The sequence below is a fragment of the Cyclopterus lumpus genome, chromosome 5, assembly GCF_009769545.1.
Source record: "Cyclopterus lumpus isolate fCycLum1 chromosome 5, fCycLum1.pri, whole genome shotgun sequence".
NCBI lineage: Eukaryota > Metazoa > Chordata > Actinopteri > Perciformes > Cyclopteridae > Cyclopterus > Cyclopterus lumpus.
The window spans coordinates 16,135,813-16,162,376 of NC_046970.1; the positions used below are offsets into that span (position 1 = coordinate 16,135,813).

General features: G+C 40.6%; 1 protein-coding gene across 1 annotated transcript in view; it reads left to right on the forward strand.

Annotated features, from left to right (window-relative positions):
• The first annotated feature begins 1,587 nt into the window (after positions 1-1,587).
• Positions 1,588-26,564, forward strand: part of LOC117730376 (guanine nucleotide-binding protein G(i) subunit alpha-2) — a 36,843-nt gene continuing 11,866 nt past the window's right edge. Inside the window, exons 1-4 of the mRNA XM_034532058.1 lie at positions 1,588-1,983; positions 2,072-2,332; positions 25,041-25,083; positions 26,321-26,462. Coding sequence (XP_034387949.1) covers positions 2,215-2,332; positions 25,041-25,083; positions 26,321-26,462 — 303 coding nt within the window. The 5' untranslated portion in view covers positions 1,588-1,983; positions 2,072-2,214. The remainder of the gene's footprint in view (positions 1,984-2,071; positions 2,333-25,040; positions 25,084-26,320; positions 26,463-26,564) is intronic.

Consider the following 26,564-nt stretch of genomic DNA (forward strand, 5'->3'; position numbering starts at 1 on the left):
AAGCCTTATATTAGTATTTCGTTTGGTCTCAGCATTGATATTATTGACCCTGTTGTGCTTTGTAGTTAGGAAAATGCCACCAAAAAATAAAAGAGATATCCGAAGTTTGTTCACCACCCAGAGAGGGTCGTTGTTAGTTAGCTAGTAACGTTAGCAGGCTAACACAGTGCACACCTGCATCCTTTTGAAATGCATTCAGGAAACTCAGAAATCCAGTGCAGATGTAGTGCAGGTTGAGGAAGCAGCAGCTGGACCATCAGGGCTCCAGGTGAGGTCTTACTCATTGCATTTTGTTAAGAATGACCATTTGACCATGCATTAGCAAGAAAACTGAAGGACGTTTGGGAAATCTGACCTCATGTCAGCACTTTTGGATTGTGAATTATGTGATGTTGAATAAAAAAAACAAGGCTGTTCCATAAAACCTGAACCTATTACCTAAATATTCTAAATTGCTTTGAAAGCTTTAATCACCATCAAGCGAGTAAAGCACACCATCATGCTGTAACAACAAATGCATCGGAGAAAACGCCAGTTTACAACCAACTACTAAGTGCAATGGCTAAAACACAGCAGGAGGCAAGGCACTGTTGAATAAAAAGTATGATAGATTTATTTTAAATGTTCTAATTTCTTTTGTCTTTTTTCACTACACAACTGGTAAAAGTTGTTTATATATATATATTTTGGATATAGAATATACTGTTACACTTTATTGGCATTTTAGCAGAACATTTCTTACTCATTTATTTATTATTATTATTTATTTGGTGCAGAATACTGTTTTATTACTGTAATTATGTTTAAATCAGTTCTAAGTTACACAAATGTTGATATATTTTAATAAAGTTTGCCTGTTCAACATAATATCAACTACGTTTTTTTTTATATGAGGGGGGGGGGGGGCAGCTGGTAGTGTCCCTACCAATGCTGAGTCAAACCTACGCCCTTGCATTTCCTGCTACATTTAAGCACTTGTATGGTAACAAATGTAACATAAGGGACATCCAGTGTCTCTGAGGAGGACAGCAATGACACACAAGAGGTGAATGAGCAATAAAACATTGGGAATTTAACACATTCACTCTATAGGCATAACATATTATCATCATTATATTTTACAAATGGAAAGTCCAGACCAAGAATATATTTCTCTAAGACTTAAAGAATTAAACTAAATGAACTTGTGGCTGAATGAATTGGGTCGGTGGATGACATTATTGATGAAACATTTGTTACTGTAATTTTGTAATTAATTAATAAATTGTAATTAGTTTCTGCTTATTATTTTACTACCCTTCTTTTTTCAATATATCTCGATAATAACTGTTTAGTTATAGGAAACACTTTGAGCTGCATTTTTTGCTATATAAATATATATAATCTATTATCATGTTCACTTCAAGGCTTTCCAGAACATTTGTAACTGTCTGCAACCAGAGACAATGTCTATTTATGACCATATGGCGGCGCTGTCAACCAACTCTTCGATCAGCCTGACTATGTAGGCTACTTCACTGACATGTGACACAAATACCTCTCAGCCATATTAACAGCTCGTCCCGCATCCTCATAGACGAACCTGCTCCTGCGCAGTGGAATCCGTTACACCGATGCATGCGTTGTGTTCTTTTTGTCGTCCATGTGAGATGCAGATGAGGGAAGTTGGCACAGCGCCCACTGCAGTCCACGCGCCACACTGCTGGAATCACGCCCCCCCCCCTTCCAGCGGGGAGCTCACCTGTTTTAATTGGACTATCGCGACAAGTTGTGCAAGCGACGTCGATGCGACTGATCGACCAATTTCAATCGTCACAGGGATATCTGAGGATGTAACTGAGGAGCGCCGAAAAGCACTGCAGTAGTCGCGCGACTAAGAGACGTGCTAGCTCGCCACGCCGATACGACAAGTGTTGCAGTCCGCAGCGGAGCGGCGAGCTCAGGCATCCTGTGAATGGTTGCGGGGACAGCGGGCTGTGACCGGTGCGGCACGGTGGTTAGAAAACCTTGGGGTAATAAAGCAACTAATTTGGGTGCATCTGCTTCATCTTTGATCTCCTACTTAAAACAGGAAAAGCGGGGACATTGACTTTCCGCGCGGGTACAAACTCTGGACGAAGGCGGCACTGGACGCAGGAGCCGCTCCATTGCCTGACATCGGCTGGTACGCTGAGGCCATCAGCATTGACGCCGTTTCGTTACGCGTTTGGAGCCATGGGCTGCACGGTGAGCGCCGAGGATAAGGCTGCCGCGGAGAGATCAAAGATGATTGACAAAAACCTCCGAGAGGACGGAGAGAAGGCGGCCAGAGAAGTGAAACTGCTTCTATTAGGTAGGTCACAGCTGGTGCCTTCGATGCCTCACAGGAATGCTTGTTGCTCCCAATAAGAAACATCAACACAGTGTTGAGTAAAATCCAATTGAAACCAACTGATTTCAATATTAAAACACATTCCGAAGGGCAAGCAAGCTGCTCAATGTTATGCTTTCGGGAAAATATTCTAAAAGGGAAAAATTAAACTATAATTTCAAGTAGAAATTAAGTTAAGACTTGATTAAGCATCACCTCTAACAGGGCCACGAAAGGGGCCCGTTCAAATCGGCCCAGAAAAAAAAGGCCATTTCAATGCTCATATCTTCCTGTAGTCCAAACTGTGTTATTAATTAGCCCACACAAGTGTCCATATACTTGGAGATAAGTCAGCTATCTTCATGTCAACATGCCACAGAGGTTCTCAGAGCTTTGAGCTGGCATTTTGCCCAGGAAGCTTAATTCAATATATCAAACTTGAGAATTATGACCAAACATGAACAGGGTTACACATTGATCTGTTCTTTCAATGACAGCCCTCTGACAACGGGGAGAGCAGTGTTTTATTAAATAGATTCTGGAGCTGTAAAAACACACTCTCCCTCCCTTCTCCTGCATTTCACTTTTCTTTTATGTACACACACAAAAAACACAAACCCTCCCACTCACTATCACAGTCTGTCTTATCCAACTCAGCTGTCCGTGTTTGACATCATCTTGTTCTTGATTTTGTATTTTTCTTATCCTTTTAAATGTGCACACAACTCATGTGCATCATTGCCAGTTGTTTTGATGTGTTTTGGCTATAATCGTACTCACTCATTGATTATCAGCCTTCAACCAAATTGTTTGTGAGAAGATCTTCATAAATGCTGATGGGAGATCAAGTTTACTATCTCAAGACAGAACGCTCCTTGTAGTTTAAAATTTTTTTTTTTTTTATGCCATATGTTTTATCTTTAGATGCAAACTTATTTATTCATTTTCTAAAGAATCTGTTAGTTAAACCTGTATTATCCTGCCCTTTTTCACTCCACTGTAAGCTGATGAATATTTTCACCCTGTATGATTTCTCATGGCAGCCACTCTTAATCTGCTCTTCTTCACACCCAAACACACACCTTTTTAAAGGTGTAATATAAGGGATTCTTATGCCTTAATTACTAGAGCAGCACGCAACTATTTGATATGTTAAGATAAAGCGGACTGGAGCTTCTCCTTGCTTTGTTTTCACGTTTGCTTTTAGTGCAGGTTGGTGCATTTGAGCGTGCCCAACTGGGTAGCTCACAAGCTGCTGCTCTGCACTGCTCTCATACAGCTGATAACATCGTCCCGACAGACAGTGCCGTTGTGGAAGCGTAGCACCCACCTTTCGGTTTCCCCTCCGGTAAACACCGTTAAATCTGTCAGCACTCTTGCCGTTGTTTGGGCTGTTCGCACAGTTAGCTGCGAGCCACCGGCTCAGCGGTCGCCACCTTCAGGGCCAGGGGCAATAGAAATGCTCCCAATCTTGTATAAAACACCTTTTGAATGAGATGTTTATCTTTGAAACATTGTATATAATGCCATCATGGTGGAGTTGAGTCACATTTTAAGATTAGCTGACAGTTGACTGATGAGCTCTGTGAGTGAACAGAGCAAAATAAATAACTGGTTTATCAACAGAAAAACATATATTTTAAATAGAGGTATTCCTTTTGGGGGTTTCTTCAGGTTTCCTCCTGCAGTCCAATGCCATGCAGATTGGGTTAATTGGGCGACTCTAAATTTCTTCCCTTGGTCTTTTTACAATATCTCAGAGCATGTTTTTCACTGGACTTCTTTTCATGGTCCACACAATCTTTGGTATGATTAATTATGTCTATACTGAGTACTGCACCTTCTGTCATCAAGGATTTGGGCTGACCATCCTGACCGATCAAACAGTAGGGACTAAACGTCACATTGATGTATTTCAGAGAGCTAACAACCCACATGGTGTGATGTTTTTTTTAAGGCAATGTAAATATGAGGTGTTCAGAAGTAGTGTGTGTGGAACAGTTTTTTTTGGGGACAGGCGGAGTTGCTTCCTGGAGCTCTGGTGTTACTGTTTTAATTTAAAGTGTAAATAGCCATTTCAACTTTTCCCCCCAGCATTTCTTCCTGTTTTGGTTGACACACTTGTCACTGAAGCACAAAAGATTTTTTCAGATGTTCAGGTCGCAAAGTGCAGAACCAACCAGATTTCTCCCGAGGTGTCTGACTACTCACGATTAGTGTCAGCGAGGTCATGGGACATCAGGATCAAATTATGTGGAGGAGAATAAAGTTCAAGATTCATTTAGTTGAGCTGTCTCCAGACATAAAGAGCTTTTACATGTCCTCTAACTGGCTGGGATGATACTTTTAAGCCAGGGCAAAAACGGAAACTTGGCAGCTTCAGAAGGAACTCTTCTCTCACCACTTTGGTGTGTAAGAAAACACTGATCTCACCATGTTGAGCAACACTGGAAAGCTCTCGGTGCAACCGACTTATGACATCTTTATCAGACCTGGCAGCAGGAACAAAAAGTCATGATGATAGATCTATGATGCAACATCTCAGAAAGTGAGGTGTATACTTTACGTCAGTATACACGCATATATTGGCGTTCTTGCACGGGGAACGGTTGCACCAGAGGGCGCTGTTGCACAGAAGTTATAAACTTTTCTCTATTACAGACAAAAATAATGGCAAAGTCAAGTTTGCAATTTAAAAATAAAAAAAAATCATTCCGAATAAAATCTCTGTCTAGCAACAGCCAGCCAGACAGGGGACCGATATTTTAGTTATGTTAACGGTAAAACAGTAGTGATGACTCATGTTGGAAATACAATGTCATATCTTAAGATGGGAAAGGAAAACTTTGATAACTGCTCAAAAGCCCTTTTCTGTTTTCCATATCTTCTATTTGGAGAGGAAATGGTGACACATTTGTCACAGCAATCGCAGTGTCTCCTTTCTCTCATTTGTGTGTAGTTTATTAGTTGTTAGAGTATGGTTCAACGTGATGTATATTTGGATTGCATCATCACATTTTCTTGTAGGTATAGTGTGTTGCCCCACCAAAAAATAACATACCAAAATGGCCACTGCGTATACAGACATTTGTATTGAGGAAGGATTTTAAACATCGGTATTTCCCAATTTTGATCCATCTTTAATAACTATATATTATGATGTAGATATTTATAAACAATACATTTCAGGATTTTGGTTTAGGCACACACTTAACGAACCAAACAAAGAACCAAACAAAACGACAGTTCAGTATCATGAATTCAGTTATCAGGCTTTTCACATTAATGCTTTTCTAAGAAGCAATGCTATGTGAATTGCAGTATTATTAATATTCCATTTGCCATATTTTACTGCCTTATGGGCATCTTTTTTGGTAGAACAGCTGTAAATAAAACTATAAAATAAACGAGTAGTATGTAAGTATACAGTATATTTTATTTCTTTTAATTTGTTCCAGCTCTATAGACTAACTGCAATCTGTAGCCTGAGGGGGGAACGCAGGGCAAAGACAGTCCAAGAGGCACTGGCTGCTGCTGCTAAATCTTTGAAATCTTTTCTCATCTGAATTGTGCTGACTGGACAGTAAAAAAACACAGGTTACAGAGAAATGAGTGAGTAAATCAAACTGAAATTATGCCTGTAAGCCTTTTTGGTTGTTTAAAGAAGTTGGATTTGTTTTGGTATCAATAACAGACAATTAAGGTGCATCACTTATCACAAGCAAATCTATGCCAACTGTCATACATTCATCAAAAAGTAATGACTTTGCTTTTCTAACTTGTATGGTTGCAGGTCCTGATTGTGCTAACACTATTATGAATGCAAAGCAATGCAGCCAAAGGCAAACTACACTCTCATTTTGCAGCAGAGCCCTTTGAGAGCTGTGCAACCATTTTGTAGAAATGTTGCAATTAAGTCTGATATTGTTACCATTTCTATATTGACGAATGTGATCAAATGTTGCTAAAAATAGGATTGCTTATAATTGACAATAAAATGCCTAATGACTGATTTATTTAGAAATGAGTATTGCTTACTATCATAAATAATTGTCACACTAGCCATATCTAATTACTCATGTAATCAGAGGGAATTTCCTCTTATTCCTTTAGGTATCTTAAGGGGCAGTTTCAGTTTCCCTGTCATTTTTTCCAACTTCCTTCCTTACCCTCCTGTAAATGAGTCTCCACTGCAGCTTATCTCTAATTCTCACCCCAGGCAGATGATGATGATAATAATAGTGCTTCTCAGACATGACTCACTTCTCCTGACAGAGAGGAGGGCTCAGGGTGAGACTGTCCATGCAGAGATGACAACTTCACAACTACCCACAAACTGAAAGAATATACTTGTGCACAGTTTGTCACATCTTTGCTGAATACCACTAATTCCTCAATAAATGCACAGGTATGTCTGTGCTGAACTAGCAAAACATGGACCATCACTGCAGCCTTACTTAGGATGCAATTTCATTCACTTCTTTCACAATATCCAATAAATCATAAAGAATGACCTCTACTCAGGATATCAGATTGATTTGTCTTAAATAGGCGGCTTAGCTCGGGGTCACAGCAGACAAAGAAGCGGAGGAACGGCATTTTCAACAGTCGGGTCAACCTATTTCTAAATGATATAGTGGAATGAGATCTTACTATTTCCGTAATGGATAGCTTCCCATATTATAACCTTTTTCTATTCCAAAGCAGGGTTTTTACTTGTCCGAATGTCAGCTCTGCCATAGTTCAATGTTCCTTCATATGCGGTCATACAGTAAATGCATGTCTGTGAAATAGATGGATTAAGAGAAGCACCTCAAGTTCCTCCTCTAGCTGCGAGTCTCCAACTGCTGATAGTTTTGGTAAGAGGGCTGATTAGCCAACCCCAAAGTTGAGAATGTTAGCATGCACCAGTCACTTTTACTTCTTGCCTTATCTCTGCTCAATTTTTATACATACTGATAAAGAAGGTCTCTTTTTGTTAAATAATTTTGAACAGTTTCAGATGGCAGTTTATCCTCAGTGACGGATTGGTGTACAGAAAATTGGATTGTGTGTATGAAGGAGAATGAATTAAGCCCTTTTTGAAGTAATTTACAATACGCCTGCATTTTCTGTTGCTGCAGTACGAGAAAATGTATCTGTTAACATTGTGATACCTGCAGTTCTTATCCAGCAGTTATTTGCAGCCTTTGAAGTTCTAATGGTAGTTTTAGATGAGAGCCATGTATTAATTGACTTACATTTATCACAAATACAGCATATATTCAAATGAAAACCATCCATTTTCAATCCTGTGTGGTGCAGATGGCAAACTTGATCCTTCCCCATCTTTCATGTTTCAAACCAATTTCCTTTACAAGCCCCCAATTTATAATTTAGGAGGCTTCTTTTATCGCTTTCCCTCCATGTCTTTTCATATTTCACTCAACCATAAGGTAGGTGAATAGTGCAAGAGTGCCTCAGCAAGCAGCAAAGTCTTGTTAGGACCACGAAGTTACCTCTGTCAACATCAATCCTCTCATTAATTACACTTGACACCAAGGACAGTTGACAGAGGGGGTACTGGATGTTACTTGGTATGAGGAAACTACCCTGTAATTATGCAATAGATGTATAATAATCCTGGCAAGTGCAAATTCTCACAATCAGATAAAGTCTAAAGATATGTGACTAATGATGGATTTCTTCAGCGTTTAATGTGTTGTTTTTGCAATTAATCTATTGATTGTTTAGACTATAAACATAGTAAAAAATGCACATCACAAGATGACGTCTTCAAATTGTCTGACTGGCCAACAAAAATCCAAACGAGACAAGCGGCAACTTCTCACATTTGAGAAGCTGGTACCAGAGAATGTCAGACTTATTTGCTTGATAATTTAATAATTGATTGGATGATTCATTGTTGTTCAATTATTTTCCACCAACTGTCTAATCACTTATTGGAATAATCATTTCCGCAAGTTTGACATTCAGTATTATACTATTTTGCACAGTGTCCCCTCGTTGAACACGTTATTACTTCTGCATTTTTAAATAGGGCATGTATATTTTACCAACTGTGGGTTCTGGACTGTAAAAGATGAAATGGGAGCTTTTTTTTCCCTCTGCAGATTACTTTTTTTTCACTCTGAAAATAGGCGTGAGTAAGTAATTGCATTAGGAAAAGATGTCGCAACATTTTAAAGGGCAGTGGCCAAAAAAAATTGCAGTGTGATTGGATTTAATTTATGTACCTCTCCACAAACATCCCCATATTCATTGTTACCTGAATTTGTTCAGTGGTACAATCAAGAACCTCCTGAAAAGCAGAACAGAACTGTTCCCTCACACTACCTTGGGCCGTCTGTGCTTTCCACCAGCCAGTTTGGTCCAGATGGAGACAGGTGACAGGTGAGAATATTACATAATCTATCTGGCACACACTCCTAAATGTGCCACATGATATCATTAACAAATAACTGTTCTATTTCAAAGTGGTAGACTCAAATGAAATGCTGTTGGTGACAAGCATTGCATAGACATACAGTATGTGCACATGAAAGAACACTCTTCTTCAGCAGCAGGTAAAACACAGATGGGACTAATGGTGTGGGTGTTTGGTAGTTGTTGGTCCTACGTTAATTTTCCCAGTTTAGCGAACTTCCATAGATGTTCTACTCTTACTTTGTTAAAGTCTCTTAATTTCCCAACAGAATGCCATGGTTGAATTTCAGCCTGCATGCTATTTTTTTTGCAGCCTAACACTTATAAGCAGCTTATAATGGCTGAGTGTTAGAATGCCATCTCACTACTTGTCTGCCCCTCAATGAACAGTAAAGACTCTCACCCTGAGCTGAAATTAAAGGAATAGATCAGGTCAAATAAAATGTGTCTTTCTTTTCTTTCAAAGGGGTTGGGGGGAGGAGGGGTCAGCTACAATTCAATGGTAGGAAAAACACATCCCCGGATCTGTGTGTTGGTGGATGAAAGATTTAGTTTGGCAATGGAAGCATTGTCTAAAGGTTACCCATGTGAACAGTTTTCTATCGATTGATACAGTTTTTGTGGTGAGGACTGTGCATCTGAGCTGTGAGTCCACTGACTTCTGGGACTTCCTGTATCTTGCTGAGTATATTCTTTAAATAGGTTTCTCTGCTATATTACAACTGTGTCTGCTGTATTTAGGTATACTAGAATGCTAGTCTGTACTGTCTTTCTAATTTGAACATTTTGAGCTGTGATTTCTTGCTTTTTTACACAAGTGACTGAAAAGTCAACCAAACCAGCTAGGATTTAAGTATTTGCTCTGTAATCCAAATCTACTAGGGACTAAACTATATTCTACTTTCTAACTTGAGGTAGAACAGACCTTTGTCCTTAATCAGTTTGGCAAGAATTTCACATTCTAGCAAACTGAGACTTCACTGGTGGCAAGGAATCCCCTGCCTGAGTGCCGACTCAGACCAGTATCGATAAGTGGGCAATTCCTTCAACGACCTGTGGGCGGGCTCGTCACAGCTGTAACTAATTATCGCCAACTCAGGTGTATAACCAGGTTGGGGCTTGTAGTGTCAGGGAAGACTCCTCGTATGAGGACTCGGAGGATAAAGACCTAGGAGTCTTTCAGTGGTGGCTGAGGGCGGCTGAGTATAAACATTTCCCTGTGATAATGCGTTTTCTTTCCATACCTGTGTGCACATCTACTCGTAGATACTATAGACCGCGGACTCGTTCACACATGCATCAAAATCCCTACTCTCTTATTTATCCCACCCGCTCCACACAGACCCAGCGCCTCGTCACAGGGGGCCTCTGGAACTGCCAGTCAGCTAACCGCAAGGCAGAATTCATCTCTGGCTTCGCTATTAAGCAATCGCTGGACTTCCTGGCTCTCACTGAGACTTGGATCACACCAGACAACACATCAACCCCTGCTGCTCTCTCCTCTGCCTTCTCCTTCAGCCACACACCCAGACCCACTGGTAGGGGTGGTGGCACAGGTCTACTCATCTCACCCAAATGGAGTTTTTCTCTCTATCCGCTTCCATTATTTACCCCACTGTCTTTTGAATTTCATGCAGTGACGGTTACTCATCGGGTTCAACTAACCATTGTTGTTCTCTACCGTCCACCTGGCTCCTTGGGAGACTTCTTGGAAGAACTAGATGTCCTCCTATCAAACTTCCCAGAAAATGGCCCCCCGCTCAACCTTCTGGGTGACTTTAACATCCAGACAGAGAAGTCATCGGACCTGCTACTCTTACTGTCTTCCTTTGCTCTCTCGCTCAGTCCATCCCATCCTACTCACAAAGCTGGCAACCACCGTGACTATATTTTCACCAGAAACTGCTCTACATCTACATCCTCACTGTAACTCCACTTCATGTCTCTGACCACTTCTTCATCTCTTACTTTCTCACACTCTTTGGAACTGACAACCCTCCCACAACGGACTCTGCACCTGTCCGTCGCAACATCCGCTCCCTCTCACCCTCCTCTCTGGTCTCGTCTGTTCTGTCAGCCCTCCCTTCAACTGACTCCTTCTCACTCATGCAGCCTAACTTTGCCACTGACACTCTCCTCTCTACTCTGTCTTCCTCTCTTGATTCTCTCTGCCCTCTTACGACTCGAAAGGTCCGCAACTCCTCTCCGGCTCCGTGGCTGTCCGAACCAGTGCGCGCCAACAGAGCTACTATGCAAGCATCGGAAAGGAAATGGCGAAAATCCAAACACGCCGACGACCTGGTCGCCTATCACTCTCTTCTCTTCTCCTTCTCTGCCTCTATCTCTGCAGCCAAAAGTCTGTTCTACCAATCCAGAATCGAATCCTCTTTGTCTAACCCCAAAAAGCTCTTCTCTATTTTTACCAACCTCCTTGACCCCCCCTGGTCCCCCCCCTCCCTCCACCCTTCTACCAAACCACTTTGTTGAATACTTCACAAAAAAGATATAGACGACATACGCTCCTCATTTACTAATCCATCTTCTATAACTACACCTCCAGTAACTTCATCTTCTTCCCCCTCGCTTTCCTCTTTCACCCTACTGTCTCCCAATCAAGTTCTTACCTTGGTAACCTCTGCCCGCCCAACCACCTGTCCCCTTGACATTCTCCAGTCTATTGCTCTTGACCTTCTTCCCTTTCTCACCCATCTTATTAACACCTCCCACTCAACCGGCTGTTTCCCTAACTCTCTGAAGGAGGCAAGAGTCAACCCTCTCCTGAAGAAACCCACTCTCGACCCGTCTGAAGTCAATAACTACAGACCTGTCTCTCTCCTCCCCTTCCTTTCCAAAACTCTAGAGCGAGCTATCTTTTACCAAGTCTCCTCCTATCTCCACAGTAACAACCTTCTAGACCCCCACCAGTCTGGATTCAAGGCAGGCCACTCTACATAGACTGCCCTCCTTGCTGTCTCTGAGCAGCTTCACATCCTTCTAGACCTTTCCGCTGCCTTTGACACAGTGAATCACCAGATCCTTATTTCCTCCCTCCAGGACCTGGGTATCTCAGGCACAGCGCTCTCACTCTTCTCATCCTACCTCACCGACCGCACTTACCGGGTAACCTGGAGAGGATCTGTGTCTGAGCCATGTCCTCTGACTACTGGGGTCCCTCAGGGTTCAGTCCTTGGTCCTCTTCTCTTCTCTCTGTACACCAACTCTCTCGGCTCTGTCATTCACTCGCATGGCTTCTCCTACCATAGCTACGCTGACGACACCCAATTGATCCTCTCGTTTTCCCTATCTGAAACACAGGTAGCAGCACAAATCTCTGCCTGTCTGACTGACATCTCTCAGTGGATGTCAGCACACCACCTGAAAATTAACCCGAACAAGACTGAACTTGGGGCTGCACGGTGGTGTAGTGGCTAGCACTGTCGCCTCACAGCAAGAGGGCCGCGGGTTCAATTCCCGGTCGGAGCGGTCCTTCTGTGTGGAGTTTGTATGTTCTCCCCGTGGCAGCGTGGGTTCTCTCCGGGCTCTCCGGCTTCCTCCCACAGTCCAAAGACATGCTGCAGGTTAATTGATCTCTAAATTGCCCATAGGTGTGAATGTGAGAGTGAATGGTTGTATGTCCCTACATGTCCCCTGCCTTCGCCCTATGTCAGCTGGGATAGGCTCCAGCGCCCCCGCGACCCTAATGAGGATAAGCGGTATTGAAAATGGATGGATGGAAGACTGAACTTCTCCTCCTTCCAGGAAAAGGCTCTCCCACCCGCGACCTGACTATTAACTTTAACTTCAACTCGGTGTTGGCTCCGACTCCGACTGCCAGGAACCTCGGTGTGACACTCGACAGTCAACTCTCCCTGACTGCCAACATTACCGCAATAACACACTCCTGTAGGTACATGCTGTACAACATCAGGAGAATACGACTCAGAAGGCGGCACAGGTCCTGGTCCAGGCTCTGGTCATCTCACGGCTAGACTATTGCAACTCCCTCCTGGCAGGTCTACCTGCTAATGTCATTCGACCTCTACAGCTCATCCAGAATGCAGCTGCTCGAATGGTCTTCAACCTTCCGAAATTGACCCACACTACTCCGCTCCGCCGCAACCTTCACTGGTTACCGGTGGCCGCCCGCATCCGCTTCAAAACATTGGTACTTGCGTACCGTGCTGCGAACAGATCGGGTCCGGTCTACATCCAGGACATGGTCAAACCATACACCCCAGCTCGTTCACTTCGCTCGGCTTCTGCCAATCGACTTGTAGCGCCGTCACTACGAGCTAAACACTCAACAAAATCACGACTGTTTGCTGTGCTGGCTCCTCATTGGTGGAACGAGCTCCCCATTGACATCAGGACAGCAGAAAGTCTCTACATCTTCGTCGCAAACTAAAAACACATCTTTTTCGACTATACCTTGAATAGGGAAGGTAGTGCTGTAGTAGCACTTTGGTATCACTTAAATGTCTCTTACTGATAGCACTTTGTAGTTTAACTTTATTGAAGAAATTGTACTTGCTTGATTTTTGTTGTTCTGAGTTTGGACTCGTGGTTTAATACACTTATTTTAAGTCGCTTTGGATAAAAGCGTCAGCTAAATGACATGTAATGTAATGACTGCAACATTTGAGGGCTGCCACCTAATTACAGACCACCTGTTGCGTGTTGAAGGTGCCAGGCCTCTCTCCTGTTAACAATTTTGTAGGAGCATTTGGCTTACATCACGAGCATCACCAGCTGAGCATAGCATTCATGATCAGTGGCCCAGAGTGAAGCTCAATATGCCAACATCCAAGGTTGAGCATGGACTTTTTCCCAGTTGATTCCCTGCGTAGCTAATAACCCCTTCCCTCCATACACACATTCAGAGCACTGGCCAAAGGATACGACACACATTTATTGTACTACAAGTCATAAACAGGAGTACAATAATTAAGTTTTGATATCAAGTCATTTAGTAAGGGTCACTATCACAGTCCTGTGATTTCATGTCCATGCTACATAGTAAACAAATTTGGTAATTGGACTTGTGCTTTTCTAGTTTTTTGCTTTAACACAACATGTCATCATTCACCCATGTACACCCATTCATACAGTGATGGCAGGGGCTAACATGCAACGTGCCACTTGGCAATCAGGACTCAAACTAATCATTCATACCCATGCACACATGCGGGAGCATTTTGGGTTAAGTGTCTTGTCCGATTCTCTGCACATTGTATTAATCTCCTGGCTCACAAGACTAATATGAGGCACAAGCCAACACTGGGTGCGATTTATATAAAGGCAAGAATTACATGGCCAGAAGGAGCACCGTGTGGTCAGTGGGATTTAGTTAGTGTCATCTGCAAAGACACGGACAGCACCTGCATTGCAGTGGTACTGTGATGATGTTCTTTTAGGTTAAATACGCTACAAATAATCTGTTCACACGACAACTGTTATGCTGTCGAGGCCTAATTTCTTTGCCATGTAGCTAAATCCTTTAAAATCGGGTGTTCCTAAAGGTTTTTTAACCGTGTGTATTTGCACTGGTAAAGTTCTCAGACAGGAAAAGTGTCATGAGTGCATTGGGCATATTTCAATTTGGAGCCAGAAAGACAAACCAGTCTTCATTCCTCTCTGCCTGGTTGCCATGGTTACAGTCCTACTGAATGATACCCTTGCTGTAATAGATTTTTTTTCTTCTTCATTCTGCAAAAACAGCAGGCGTTAAAATGGTTTCAGTGAAATATATTTGAATGTCGAACAAGTCAATACTTACTGCTTGTTGAGATATTTTAGAGACGTTTTTTTATATAAACGAGTTGACACAGAGGAAACATGGGGATGTTTTGCCAAGAAATTGTTGGCGTTTGGCAAAACGGCTTAAAATAAAGTTTTTAGTAGTCATGTGTTATTCTTTGCAGTCATACTCTGAAAAGAAAAGCCAACAGTGTTCCAAGTGATTTGAGTCTCACTGCGGACAGAGCAATAATCATTCAGCTTTCATACATCTGATTTAGCTGGTGAACCAATTACTTTATTTTAACTTTCTGAAGATAAAAATCTGTTAGCACCACCTGTTTGTGCCCTGAATATTAATTACCACCGCAGTGCATCATCCGTTTTTTTGATTTAGTAATCAAAGATTGAAGGTTCTTTAAAAACATTATTTTTCAATTTTTAAGGCTAAGATTATGAAAGTTATCTAAAGTTGTTCAAACTAGTCTCCTGACAAAAGCCTGAATTATTTTTATCTAACATTTTATGTTATAATTGTGTCAAAGACAGTATTTCTAACATACATGTAGTATCAACTGCTGGTGAATTGTTTGTTTTATTTTTGTGGAGTTGTTGTGTTTGGAATAACATACCAGTATCTTAATTGATTATATGCAGGAACCACACTTCATGTCTCTTTAACTGGCCATTTTAGGTTGCTGGTTGTTTTGAATGTCACATTAATTCATGGAAACCCTCAAGGTTTGTTCCCGGCTGCTTCAGTCTCGCTCTGCTTTCCGTGTCAACTTTAAAGCTGATTATTTATATTGACATGGGATGAAACAACCGTTTACAATGTAAAGATATAGTGGAGTAGTGTCGACCTGAGCAGAGAATCAAGTCACTTTCCCTCTCCGTGAGTTGTAATCCGGACTTCTCTGTGCTTTACTTAAGTAGCTGGGCCAGCCGTGCATGCTTCTAGTGCATGTTTGTGCAAAACCCTTTGCACTCTTTATTATACATTTCTGTATCATAGATAATGGCGAGAGATAAAGTGACATCGGGGTCTATGCTTTTTAGTAATGACCAATTTTAATCTGATCCAAATATATTAATTATGTGTGTGTGTATATGTGTATGTGTGTGTGTATATATATATATATATATATAATTACACACACACACACACAATGTTCGTTTTTTTTTCTGCATTTTGGTTTTGTGCTCTCACATCAGTATTAACATTTTGAGCCGGATTGAGAAAGATGTCTGTCTGTAAGTGTGTGTGTGTTTTATCACAGTGGAATATAACAATTGTGTAAAAAAATGCCCTCATTTCTTAATTGCTCTAGTTTTGTTTTTGTGGCATACCTAATTTGGTTGGATCCAGCCTGAATTACTGTACCATTAATTTGTCAGTAATTCATAATTGTCCAGTGCAGGACTCAGGCCACGGAAGATATGAATATCATTTAAAAGACATTAGACCTCTAGATTATGGTCTACATTTGGCTTGAGACAGAAATGTAGGTTCTAGAAATTGATATTATTTTAACAGCAAAGTTGTTGTTTATCCATTCGTTCTGTGTTTCTATCTGTCATCTGTATGTTTCCCGATAGATTCACCTTTAGTAGTTGAGTTCAAAATCATTATTGCTGTCTGTTTCTCTCACCACATTAAGTCTTATCCATTCTGCTGTTAATTATGCCCAAGAGATGGTCTTATTTGTAAGCTGTGTTTGTTAACTTTACTGTTGATATCATCCCACCTGTGTGTAACTGTTAACTATTTTATCAAGCTCAACGGTTGCACACCTCCCATCATTTATATTATAGCCAATGCCAAAGAATAACTAGATGCAAAGGTTTTGAGGTGTTACACTTTTCAGTGTTTTGCTTGTATGTAGAGTAGTATACTGTATGTGGTCACCTGGGTGTGAGTTTGGTCTTAATTCCGAGACTGGAGAGGCCGCCATTCTAGCTTTCCAATATAAAGGATGCTATTTTGTAAGACAAGTTTTCATCAGTTTACTTGCATTAGTTAAGTGTACTTACTGTAAAGAAGACTTTGTTTTATATGAAAATTAGGCACTGGCTTATTGACTCTCTCATTGTGAGACACAAGGTGTATGGATGCTGCTTTCAATGCGTTTTAGTTTTTTGAACGGTAACATTTAAGGCCCTTTTTTTTTTAATTGCAGTTTGTCTTTTTAAAATTTTGTACATGAGGATTACATGGATAGTGATAGTATCGATTACAGTGTAAATGACTTGAGATGTATGAATATAGATACATTAATTGTATACTATTAAATATAATTAATTATCGGATGAGTTGAGTAAAGGTCTTGGCAGTGATAAACATTTATGCTCTTAGTTATGTATTTTAAATTGGACGGCCTGTCATTGGCTTTTCATTGTCTTTTGTTTTGCTGGGAGTTAAGTGACTTTTAGTACTCCCTTTCAAAGCAACTCAAGAATCCAGTTAATAGTTTATTGATCTAGTATCGCCAGATGCAATTCAGATGAGATTTGATCCACACACAGAGGCCCTGCTCTCCAGATGAATAGATAGGTTAAGCGTTTAAGTCAAAGTAGTAAAGTTCTAGTACAGCACATTGCATTTCACAGACCTGCCTGTCACCTTTTGTAAGTTGACTGTTACAGCATGAAGAAATCATTAGAGATTTTTTACGAGTGTGACAGTGAATAAGGAGTCGTCATAAATAAATTCAAAGGCATACACACAGCTGAGAAAATCCCAAAGTGGTTCTCTCTGTGACCCTGTTTTGCATTTAACAACATATACATTACTGTTTAAATTAAAACTGATAACAGCAAACAACTATGAATACTATGCTCTTTCCTTATTACCTCAAGACCAAACAAAACACAATAAACTGAGGTTTGAAACCAGCACAGTAAAAGCTGTTTCTGAATGAGTCTGAGCTTTAGGACTTCTATAGTTTTTCTGCTGTCTGCTCACCCAAACACATAAACGTGTTGATGTGCGTAATTTAGTTTTGATGAGGCAATGTGGTGCTGTAACCATGGCAACATACCTAGTGTATGCACATGCAAGGTCACTCGTCATTTCACTCCCAGCTTTTAGTGGTCCGACCTTCACACACCAACATTTAAAAATGTTTTCCAGGTGAAAGTGGTAGAATATATAATTTCCTCTCTAAAAATACCAGTCATTAGGTCAGCAATAATGAAAATGCTGCTATAACGCACATTCAGCTGCTAATGGTTTACCATTTCATGAACATTTTTTGTGGTTTTTTTTTTTCCCCCTACCAATACACAGAAGCACATATGTATGCATGCAAAGGTGAGTTCATGAATTTCATTGATACTTTATTTACAGTGCCTCTCTATTGCATTGTTCAATTTTAAAATGGCTTCCTGTTTAGTTTTTTTACATATACAAATCACAACCACATTTTGCATTACAAGATTTGGTGTTCCTTGTTCAACCAAAGCTGAGCACATCCAAACAAGACACATCTACACTTTTTGCCATGCGCTACTGAGTTGGGTAAACGCATCCCGACACTCCCTGACAATCTGGTTTTAAGGGTTCCCCCTCTAACACTGCAGCCACTGCCTGACACTCCTGATGTCTCATCTCTTTGCTGGCATGTGTGCGAGTGCATAGAATATAACCTGATTTGACGTTATGTAGAAAACATAGGGAGGTGGGGAGAGTATAAGCAGTATGACCGCTAGGCACACCAGCTGTGATTGTTGGATAAGTACAGAATCGCTTTCCAGGCACAGTAGAGATATATTAGAGGACAGAGTAGGAAAGTCATGCATTTCACACAGTTCGCCATAAAGTCTGCATTTTATGCAATGGCATTTTTATGATAATAGGCAGAGAGTTCCCACAGGAGTCACAGACCTCATGGAGCCTTGCACTCCAACAAAGAAAACATAAATACAATTTTCGTAACAATTTTTCTTTTTTTTCAAGTTTGCATTTATTAGTACTGCTTCATGCTTTGTTCAGATTTCAGTTTTTACCAAAGAATTTTTTTTTAATGAGTATTATTAATGGCGTGTGTGACAGCACGTGGTAGGAGTGTCAAGGGGTGAAGAAGGTGAAAATAACTCTTTACTGAGGAAAAAGTCACACGAGGAACTCAGTCTGGAAGGCGAAGTAACACAAGGGATTTACACATGGAATTTACAACAACAATCTGGCCGAGGATATATATATATATATATATATATATATATATATATATATATATATATATATATATATATATATATATATATATATAAATGGGGGGAAACTACAGGTGAGGACACAAGAGGCAGGATTTCAAAATAAAACAGGAAGCACACAGGATGTTACAAGGAGGAGACAATTGTGACCTAGAAGGTTGTATTAGAGAGGTATGAAGCAGTCGAGCTTACAACATCCCACTGTTTATATGCATTAATGCAGGATGACTGATAGTGCTGAAGGATGCACTGAGGTCTAAAATTATTCCAATAAAGGCATGCTTGCTTCTCTTATTAAAGGACATAATGAAATGTGTGTCTCGGCGATAATCCTTATAAGCTCAGTGCTCTTCCTCAGGCAGTAGTGATTGGTTGCATTGCTTTGATATGTGGATGTCACGTTACAGCTGCTCTTATGTTTGTTTAGCGCTCTCGTGTCAGCTTCGAATGAGCTTCCACTTGTCTCTCTTTTGTTTCTCCATGATGCTCTTTTTCACCAGACTGTATGAAATAGGAGTCTTTAAATCTACACCTGTTTCTTTTCATTTGCTTTGCTGCAATCGGTAGCTGCAGATGTAATGATGATTACAGCATAAAAAGGGGTTTGCTTACAATCTGTTACTACGACACATAATGTTCTGCTTGACGTACTGCTTTGGTTTTTTTTAAGAATACTGCAGTTACTGTTCTAATTCAAATTTGTCATGTATTGCGTGGTGTGTGTGTGTATATATGCGTATATATATGTATTAATTAATTAATTAAGCATTGAGGGTAAATAAATGTGTTCACAAGCATGTGAACACACATAAAACAGGATTAAATACGGTTAACATTGGCTGTATAGCAAGCGCCCTACTCTGCAGAGCAAAGAAGGGAAGCTCCACTGCTCCTTGTGAGGCGGATGACCTACTTTTCCACTCAAGGCAAAAAACATACTGTACTGAATCCAGCCATGTAAAATTCCTCCATCAGTTTCCACTGTGCATGTTAACAGGGTTGTGTGGGAGGAGGGAGCTGGTTGACTGAAACACCTGTGCTACTGGAGCACAGACGAACACAAAGGCTGAACTGATCCACTAAGTAAATAATGTACTAAAAGTGAGTAATGAGTATGTAAATCAGCTTGTTTTGTCACATGTACAGAGCACAGCACACAGTGAAAATAAGCTTCTGCATTTAAGCCATCCTAGTATTGGGATCTGGTGTTTTGCTCGGGGGCACCTCGGCAGTGCCCAGGATATGAACTGGCAGCACTCCAGCAAGTGGTCTGAGCTCCGTATTTGGTCTGTGCGGGGACTCGACTTTTCGGCTCCTGAGCAAAGTCTCCCAATTTGTCTCTGTGCGTGTGTTGTAATCGGACATTCTCTGTTTCTTTCTACGGGCCGGCCGTGCATGCTTTGTTGTGCATGTGTGAGCGTGCCCCACTGGCTAGCTCATAGCCACCACTCTGCTATGTGCTCATACAGGGATTACAGCTGATAACGCCATCCTGACCGACAGCGTATCTACGGAAGCGTAGCACCCACTCTCCCGTTCCCCCAAGTCAACACTGTTACCTGTGTCGGCACTTTTGCCTTAGTTCGCACTGTTGGCAATGTTGGCTGCAGGCTCAGCAGTTGCAATGTTGTGAGCCATTGAAAGGCAATATATATGCTCCCATATCCCCAGTGTATATAGCACCTTTTTAAATTGCGGTCTGTCAATCTGAAATAATTCCATAAATGACCCTGCAGAGCTGAAATTAACGTATATGTTTTTCTTTTACTATTTGTTATTTCTCTGTGGGTTCATTACTACGTGTGACACCTTTTTCAAATTACACTTTTTGTTGTATTGATTGATGATCAAAGAGCTGTACATCCTGCTCAACTATGCCCGGCAGAGGACTTTGAAGAGCAATATATAGATTTGGGGAAAGAACACTTAAATGTAATCCCAGCACACAGACACACACACTGTACTGTAAATTATTGCACAATACTGGATCTGTTTTGCTTAAATGCCCCTTAAGAAGTAGTACGAATATTTTGTTCTACAACAGATGCCTGTACATATACAGATTTATACTGTGTGCCCAGACTTGATTATGGGTCAGGAGGAAAAGTGCACTTGCGAACGTATTCACTCACGTCAGCTTGTGTCAGTCAGCTCCCTCAGTACACACTGCAACACGGCTTCAAATAGCAACAGCATCATGGTTGTGTAGTCTGCTCAGTGTCGTCAACGCCCAGAGGTTAACCTTTTTAAATGGCTGTAAAACCTAGTTGGATGTGAACAGTTTTGACACCAACAGAGAGCGAAGGAGGAATTGTGTCACCGCCAGGCCAATACATCCTTCTCCCATTGCAGTCACTTATACAATAGATGGCCTCTGATGCTGGCATATGCTGAGATGTGTTGCGTGTCTCCACAGAAGAAAGGCCATGGCAGTGGGCTGTTTGACACAGATATGTGAAATATGCCCCCCCCTAAGGATGATGTGATATCGTTTTTTTAAATGGGCTTATGACATTACCTGTGTGAGGTGTTTCTCCACTTCAGCTGCAGTAAGTTTTTCTTCAAATGGTTGAGATTTGATTTTTTTACAGCAACATGGCTATAGGGATGCCGCCAATGTTGGTCAGTTGGTCCACCGCTTTGGCTCATAAGCAGTGGCCAACGCGACAGTCCAACAGCTCGTAACGCATGGCAGCACTACCAGAATGCATTGCACAGCTGCTTACATAGAAAAAATGAATGGGAAGAGTAGAAATAACGTATTTTGGACACGTTCCAAAAGGGATACATTTTCGGATCGCAAGCCTGAAATTACTAACATCTGGATTTAACAGCCTGTAAAAGTGATGCATTCATTTAATTTTGTAATGCCATAATAGGAAAAGGTTCTTGGGGAAGTAAATGTATTAACTGGGTCATGTAGTGGCAACGTTTCTAAGAGCAGTCTGCAATGGGATGGGGAGATTTCGAGATCTCTATAAAACAGTCTGTCATCCTTTGACTTGATCCTATTTGCATTTGCTTGCAGAAAGCAAACCAATCTGTTGGCAGTTTAGTGACGCAGAAGGCAAGAACAAAACCAGCGATTGCCTGCTTGCTGTTCACTGAAGGCTTCTCAGCTTGAACTCCGACGTTCCTCATGCAATCTCACTTTTCATTTTGCTCATAGTTGCTGAACTTGCAGCTGAACTTTATTTGTGCAAAAACAAATAACCTGTTATGAATATTAATTCATTGACATGGCACTCGTGTTAGTCCTCATCCCACCACTTTTTCTCTTTCCTGTGCCTATTATGCTCACCAGTCTGCTCACAGCCCCACAGTTTCTCTGCGTTTTCATCCTCCCAATCCGTATCTGGCTCATTTGTCACTCTTGTCCGCCTTTTACTGTCCATTCTTACCATCCGTCTTCTTCTTTAACTGCCTTTTTTTAATTACAGTGTTTTCTTTTCTCAAGCTTTTCTCCATATTTTCCTCCATCTCATTCTAATTAAAAATGTCATTAATACTTTTCAGTCTTTGGTACATGCTGGTTTGTCTCTACACCAGGGTTACGGTGCTACTGGGTCAGCTTTTCCGAAGGGAATCTGTGCCCTGTGAGCTACACCAGAGCAAGTTTTACCTCTTAGCTGTTGTATTCTATTCTCAGCGAGTTTATAATGTAATTTTATCTTGGCCTCAAGCTCATAATTATAGCATATGGATCAAATACAGGTCATGGGAACGCTGTGTCGCTGATGACTAAGTATGACACAAAGGATAACATTATGAAGTGATCACATTTTGGGCAAATATGGAATGGTTTCCAGAGGTATACAACCGCAAGGCGGCAATTCTAGTTTTCACTAGAAGAGGATAACACAAGGGAGGTTCAAGATATCTTTAACGGAGCCAAAAGGGCTTTTAGAAGACATGATCGCTTTCTGGCTTCCCACTGAAACAATGCCACTTTGAACGACAGGTGATTGACCTTATCTTCCGTGAGATTCTGTGTGGTTGTTTGTGTGTTTGCCAAGTTTGTGGATATCTCATCCGCCCTTGAAAGACGGCTTTGTGTCATCCCTAGTGGGTAACTGCCACCGTGGCCGAGTTGTCATTGATGTGAGAGTACTGGATACACTTTTTTCTTATTGATCCCTAAATCATGTTATCAATGCTGTGTGTTCTGGCGCTTACTGGAAACCAATTCAGGAGTTCGTATGAATTTATGGGATTGAAGAAGCAGAAAGAGGGCATCGTCTTCTCCTCGCCTGAGAGTGATTCTGTGTCTGCTGCAACGGCACTCAAAAGAAGGAGCTTGTCCCTCCTGCCAGCGCAGCACATAGAGGAGTCTTTGTAATACCAATCAGTCCTCATAGCAGCTCCAACTCTGCGGAGGTACAGGGCTTCATGTACGGTGGATACATTGATTCACTTTGATTTATTCATAATAGCTGATCTGAATGTTTTTAGCAATATTGTTGGATGCTCCCTGCTGGGTAGCTGTTCGCCGACTCAATTCAATTTATTTGTAAAATCACAAATTTGCTTCAGCATGTAAGTTATTGTTCGCTTGAGCTCAAAGCACCTCTAGTGTCCAAGTCAAGCAGCAACCTCTAGTTATGAAAAGTGAAGCCTTAACCCCTTAAATGTACATTCTCTCTACTCGAGAGAGCTTAGTAAAAATAAGTCTGATTGTATTGTTTATTTCTATCATGATTTATGATCAATACCAACCTGGAGATAACTGTTTACTGCCCTATGGCTGCTGCGACAAAATAACCAGATACTGTGAAATCAGAAGTTTGTTCAGAAGTTCTCCCCAGAAGCACAACAATAACAACAACAAGGAAAGCCCGTTTCTCCTAAAACACTTTGAGAGGGTTTATTCTGTAACAGGATATTTTTGCTGGTGTGCCTATAAATCTTATGCACCATTGTTCATATACATCTTTTATAAAGTAAACTTTGAGGTTCCAGATAGAAGTAGATGGCAGTCTAAAAGAAGAGACTTAACCAGCCCTGTGATACAACATTGTGGTTCTAGAATTGGAATGGTGAATGAATAAAAGCAGCAGCCTAGTTGCATCATTTAATTTTGAGTTTTGCTTTAAGTAAGATTAAAACGTTTCTACCTCAGGATTCACTCAGGTATGTTAGGATAAACAAAAAGGATCAAAGAGAAAAATGTTAACATGAAGCAGAACCATTTATATATATGTATATGTGTGTGTATGTATGTATGTATGTATGTATGTATGTATATATATATATATATATATATATATATATATATATATATTCAGTTATTTGTGTTCAATTAAATCTTTTTTTTGTGTGCTTGTGTCTGGTTGTGTACTTTTTGCCATAGAGACACATCTCCTAAAATGTAACTACCAGCTGGTAAGCGGCATGAAAGGCGGCCTATATGACAGTGCAACACCAGACATCGCTTTTGCACCCCTCCCTTTCCCCTGAAAATGATGAGTGTTGACAGCACTGCTGGTCCCACTTGCTCCGTCAGCCCCGGGCTGGGCTAATGTTTGTTGGCAGTGCTGGGTCAGGTGGCATGGTCCTTTTTTTTTTTTACCTGATCCGATGTGAGGTCCTGGGACAGGGATGTCATACGTGTACAGATTGTAAAGCTCTCTGAGGCAAATATGTAATTTGTGATTTTGGGCTGTACAAAATAAACTGAATTAAATTGAAAAAAAAAAAAAGTTGGGCTTATTATTTTCAACGATTGTTTATTCGGTATAAGTTTATTTGCTAAGAAACAAAATAAATGTTTTTATGCATTACATTTCTACTATCTGGCACAGACATTTTTACTTGCTATCTCTATGCTTTTAATTCTTCATTTAATGTATCTTTTTTTAAATTTATTTTCAATCCACTTAACCTTTTATTGCCTTTTTTGTGTCTTATTTGTGTAGTCAATCAATACTAGTGATGTCAGTCCATTAACTGTAAATATTTGATGGAAATATTTCCATCACATATTCCTGGATTTTGATAAACTCGATGATCATTTCAGGTTTCTGTTGATTACAGGTAGTCTCTGGAGTTTTTTTTCTCTTCTTTTTTCCACAAACTGTTACGTTTAACCCCAAACGGTGTGTATCCTTGATCCAATAAATTGACTTCAAAAAAGTAATTTGCAAAGCTTTTTAAACATATTCTATTTAAGTTAATGGCTGGTCATCACTGGCTCACTCATATTTTTAAAGCAGAAACAGCTGTAGCCAAAGTTCAACTCTATTCCACTAACAAAGACAACAGCAACTGACACTTGACCTTCCTTTGTAACTCTAATCTCTTAATGTTCCAACAGGTGCTGGGGAATCTGGGAAGAGTACCATTGTAAAGCAGATGAAGTAAGTCGATTATCTACCTTTTTTTTCTTCTTTTTTTTATAAATGAGGGTTTCCATTGTGAAACCTGGCTAGTGCGATGGTGACCCACTGCTTGCCACAGACTAGCCTTGTGGTCTCTTGATAAGATAGTCATATCTTTAATAATAACAGTTGTCACCTAATTTTTCTTTTTTTCTTTTTCCTTATCTGATGAAATGTTAAATCGTGATATGTTTGAGCTGCGAACGAGAGCATACTTTACCACGCTTACGACTGAGTCTCTGCTCACTGTAAAGGTTGCAGTGCCTCACTAGTCTTATATCCTGCCTTTGGCTTAGACACTCAATCACTGGCCATATTAAATCAGAAGTTATAGCTCAATAATGTATTGTTACCACTATGTCATTGTTAGGTACAATAAATAAGACTTCCTCCTTTGTGGTTTCTAGGGGGACAGCATTGCCTCTTCTGCTGTTTGCTGTATTTCACTTCTCATAGCACAAGAGCAGTATGACGAGTTTATGAATACAGAGGATGTTGTAATGTCTGTGCACCAATCAGAACACACACGCATGCACACACACACACTGTATATGTATACACACTCACACAGACATATGCACACAGAGGACCCTAAATTGCTTAATTATTCACATCTCTCTGGGCTAGTCCATTTTTTATGAACTTGGAACAGTCCGTCGCTTTTTGAAGCCAGGTTATTAACACGTACAGACATATAAATAAATCAGCCTGCAGGACAGGAACACTGGCCTATTATGTAACATTACACTGATTGATGTATCCTGTGTCAACATGACATGACACCAGAGAAAGTTAGGAAAACACACCTTAAAAAATGACTGTTCATTGTCATTTGCATCAACACACTGTTAAAAGCAGTAGGCGAGTTTTACTTTAGAATTATTGTGGGGTCATCTCATTATTATCAGTTAGTGACGGCTTCGAAACATTAATTTGAATGTGGCAAAAACGGCTACCCACTTGTCAGCATACTTCTTTCTATTTTAAAACTGATATATTCAATGATTTTATTTTAGCAATGGATCAAATGACTACATGTATGTGAATGGGGCTGCTCTAATAGTGATGAACCCACAGATGATTATTACGCTGCAGTTTCTCTCGGCATCACTCTGTTTTAGTTTTTTTACAATCAGACACAGGACAGACTTGAAAAAACTGAACATATCCTTTAATGTACACTTTAATAAATGTTGCATATTTTTTTAATTCTCAGGATCATTCATGAAGATGGCTACTCAGAAGATGAGTGCAAGCAGTACCGAGCAGTGGTTTATAGTAATACCATCCAGTCTATTATGGCCATTGTTAAAGCCATGGCCAGTCTGAAGATAGACTACAGCAGCCCTGGCAGATTGGTAAGACACACAAGCATACACATATATTTAAAAAAAAGTGTATTTGCAATGACATGACATCTCCACATATCTATTTGATTAAATATTATTATTCCTTATTTG